This window comes from Solanum pennellii, chromosome 5, assembly GCF_001406875.1.
Source record: "Solanum pennellii chromosome 5, SPENNV200".
NCBI lineage: Eukaryota > Viridiplantae > Streptophyta > Magnoliopsida > Solanales > Solanaceae > Solanum > Solanum pennellii.
In genome coordinates, this window is record NC_028641.1 from 68,531,512 (window position 1) to 68,535,361 (window position 3,850).

The window sequence follows — 3,850 nt, forward strand, 5'->3', positions numbered from 1 at the left end:
GAGAGAGAGAGAGAGAGAGAGAGAGAGAGAGAATCCTAGGCACGCCTACATGGCACCACCACAAACAATGATTTCCCTTTAAATTTATCTATTACCAAAACTAGTTTTCCCATTTCATGAAAAGTTGTGACTTTATGAAAAGTTGTGAATTTTAGGAAGAGTTATGACTTTCATGAGGAGTTGCGACTTTTATGAAAAATTGTGCCTTTTATCTAAGGTTTTGACCTTTCCGAAGGGTTGTAATTTTGCCAAAGAGTTGTGATCTACACTTTTTTAAATATAAATAGAGGGTTTTCTGCCACTATTATTTGTAGTTTTTTTTTGTTATAGGGTAGTCGAATTCAAATACATTAAATATGCAGAAAAATGCATATACCCCATGAACTATGTCCAAAACTCACAGACACACTTATACTATACTAAGGTCCTATTAACCCTGAACTTATTTTATAAATAATTTTCTACCCTTTTTTGGCTTACGTGACACTATCTTATGGGCCCAAGGTGTGTTGAAAATTTTTTCAATGATAGTGCCACGTAGATCGAAAAGGGGTAGAAAATTATTGAGGTGGTCAATGATTGAGTAGCAGTGAAATGTGATCGGTGGTGATGGTTGTGACTCAAATTATAAGTGGTCGGTGAAAGTAAATTGAGTAGCTGTGAAATGTGATCGGTGGTGATGGTTGTGACTGAAATTATAGGAATTATAGTTATGAGTGGTGGGTGAAAGTAGGTGGTGATGATTGACACTGAAATTATGATTATGAGTGGTTGGTGAAAGTAGGTGGTGATGGTTGACACTGAAATTATGATTATGAGTGGTTGGTGAAAGTAAATTGACTAGGGTGAACTGTCATCTTTGTAGAAGATTTTAAATTGACATCTTAATGATATTCAGACTTTGAAATTGAACAAACTTAATGACTCAGATATAATAATTAAGATTAAAACTTTCTTCAAGTATAAATAAACAAGGGGGATTTTATGTATAGTTTAATAGAGTTTCGGTCCTCCTGAACAAGAATAAAGATGAGAGAAGTAGGTGGGGATGTTTTGCAGATGCAGATTGGGCTGGATACAGGATTGATCAAAGATCTACTATTGGTTATTGTATTTTTGTTGGTGGAAACTTGGTGTCTTCGAAAAGTAAGATACAAAATGGTGTATATCGGTCCAGTGCAGAATCCGATATAGAGCAATGGAACATTCTACGTGTGAAATAATGTGGATACATCATCTTTCAACAGAAATTGGATTGGAGCATTCTACTTCATTAAAACTTTGGTGTGATAATCAAGTTGCGCTTCATATTGCTTCAAATCCGGTATATCATGAAAGAACGAAACATATTGAGGTTGATTGTAAATTTTATTCTGTAACTAGTTGGACATGATCAATATATATGCTCCAGCTTGAGGGGGAGTGTTACAGAATATATACAGATCATTTTCTTGATATTGTACAAAGATATAGATAGATATCTTTAGGATTTCCTCTTCATTTCTTTCCTTAGTTAGCTTCTCATATTATTGTATTTATACATGTTTACCTATTGAATAAGAGACAGGTCATTCTCTCCAATTCCTTGCACACATCTGATATAGATAAAAACACAGTCCATATGATAATGAAAGACTCGATGGTATGTTATCTCATACACAAAAAAACACTAAACTGCTAGTTTTCAGGCAGTAAGATTAGTCAAGAGGTTCATATTCAAAGTCTTTACATAGCAAAGCTGCAAAATTGAGAATGTTCCTAAGGCTATTTATAGGTTCAAATACTCAAAACCTAAATCTGTATACAGGATTCGATTCTGTTGGTTGAATTCCTTCATAACACTATCCGCTATAGTCAATCATCTTCCGAGCAACTATTGAGGTGGTTGATGATTCAGATTCCGCACTAACTGATTCAGCATTTTTGGAATCTCTGCATCTTTCTGCAAATTAGTAATATCATAAAGTAAATGTGAAGATTCATTTTTGGTTTTAAACATTAGCTAGAGGGATGTTGTATCTGTAAGAAGAAAGAAGACGATGGAATTACATGATCAATAATATTGTGAAAAGTGTTTTCAATTAGCTGTAGAGGAAGCATTTCTCTCACTCTTTCATATAACCTGTATCATGTTGGGATATTAAATTAAATAATAATTAGACACGAATTTACTTACAAAACCATAAGAACAGCAGGGGCAAAAAAAATTACCCGCCTGCCCATGTTACTCGTGAAAGACTTAGGTAGCATTGAACAACATATTTTAGCTGCTGTGAGCAAGGGATTTCAGAAGCAAATGTGTCTACCAGTTGAAGCAGGACTTGTATCACATACAGACAACGAGAGGGGAGAGCACAACAATATTTTAGCCCATTTTGTTGCATCAACATTTTCATAAGGATGAGTGTTGCAACCTGCACAGACATAGTAATTCAGAAAAAAAAGACAATCGAAAAGTTTGCTTATCATGGGATCATTTTCAAATGAATAAAGTTCAAAAGAAATGAGAAAATACACATCGACTCAAGCTGCTGGATGTAAAAACTCTCGGAGTATTTGACCATTTTCGACTCAAATACACTCTCTTATACAGCAAATAAGAAGAGAAGAGAGAGGACCAGAGTCATGGAAACGAAGGTCACTATGATATCAACAGTAAACGATATCACCAGGTCATTTCTTCAAACTTTCTTTTAAAGCAACAAAGAAGGGCAAAACCCCTCCTCTGTTTTGTTCCTAATGTTTTAGTCTTTCATTCTCGTAAGTTACTCTAGAATTCAAAATCTCATGTCACATAGGAATATCACATTGTAGGCAGGCCTAACCTTAAGTATCGGTTGATCACCATGACGGATACAATGCAGGCATAAAGGAAATACTTGTGTATCTAGCAATAAAAGAAGAGTGTCTTGCCCATATTGCTCATTGAACTACACGAGAAAGTGAATTCAGAACATCGTATAATTAGCATACATCACATTTAGTTGAAGGACTCATGGTTGTGCTGTATTAAAGGTAAAATTAACACATCTGCTAGGGCAGCAATAAGAGACAAGATGCTAAATTGCAGAGGCTTCATCACATTTATTGAAATTTGGAAAAAGGGGTAAAGATAATATGGTATTTTTGATGCATTAAACAAAAAACTAGTATTAGACTACTTGTTCCGTATCATTATTGGACTATAATACAAACGATAAAAGAATAACGTTACCTTTGAGGAACCCCATTCTTGCCTCTGGGTGATACGCCATACACTGCACTTATAAAAAGAGTAATCTTGTTACGTCATCTAACGATACACACAAGAGAGAAGTAGAGTTTATTATATTCACCTGAAATACAATAAAAGCATTAGAAATTCGAGCAGATTCCTTCATGGTTAATGTTGAGTTTAAGAAGTTGGGGTACACTGCTATTACTTCCTAAAGTCAATTAACACAAGAGTTAGAAATTGGATCAAATCAAGTTTAACTTAAAATAAATCGAAGCAATTCGAATCATAATTAACATTTAACATATACCTGTAAAAGTATGGTGACTGTAACAGGGGAGTTCCACAACTGAAATCCAAGATCCATGCACATTACTTCACTAATTGCCTGTTGCATGATGAAATTATTGAGTTGAATAAGAACCTCTTCGCCATTATCACTCTAATGAAGATTCTTTATCAATTCGTCCGCCCTGTTACGACACTCTAAAGATGTTAACGGCCGCATATTATTACTCATTTCCAGAAAAATCTTTGTCTTCTTGTTTCTGTTTTTTCTGCACTGTGTGTGTTATGAATTAATGAAGGAAACATAGAACAGATACTTATATATATACCCACGGGGAAAGTTTCCAT

At 34.6% G+C, this 3,850-nt stretch overlaps 1 protein-coding gene across 1 annotated transcript; it reads right to left on the reverse strand.

Annotated features, from left to right (window-relative positions):
• Positions 1-1,873: 1,873 nt before the first annotated feature.
• Positions 1,874-3,850, reverse strand: LOC107019672 (CCR4-NOT transcription complex subunit 9). Its single transcript, XM_015220072.2, has 9 exons — positions 3,836-3,850; positions 3,525-3,656; positions 3,336-3,425; positions 3,210-3,257; positions 3,029-3,124; positions 2,826-2,930; positions 2,212-2,414; positions 2,050-2,122; positions 1,874-1,942 (listed from the first exon to the last, which is right to left on the reverse strand). Exons 1-9 carry the CDS (start codon positions 3,848-3,850, stop codon positions 1,874-1,876), a joined length of 831 nt encoding a protein of 276 aa, XP_015075558.2.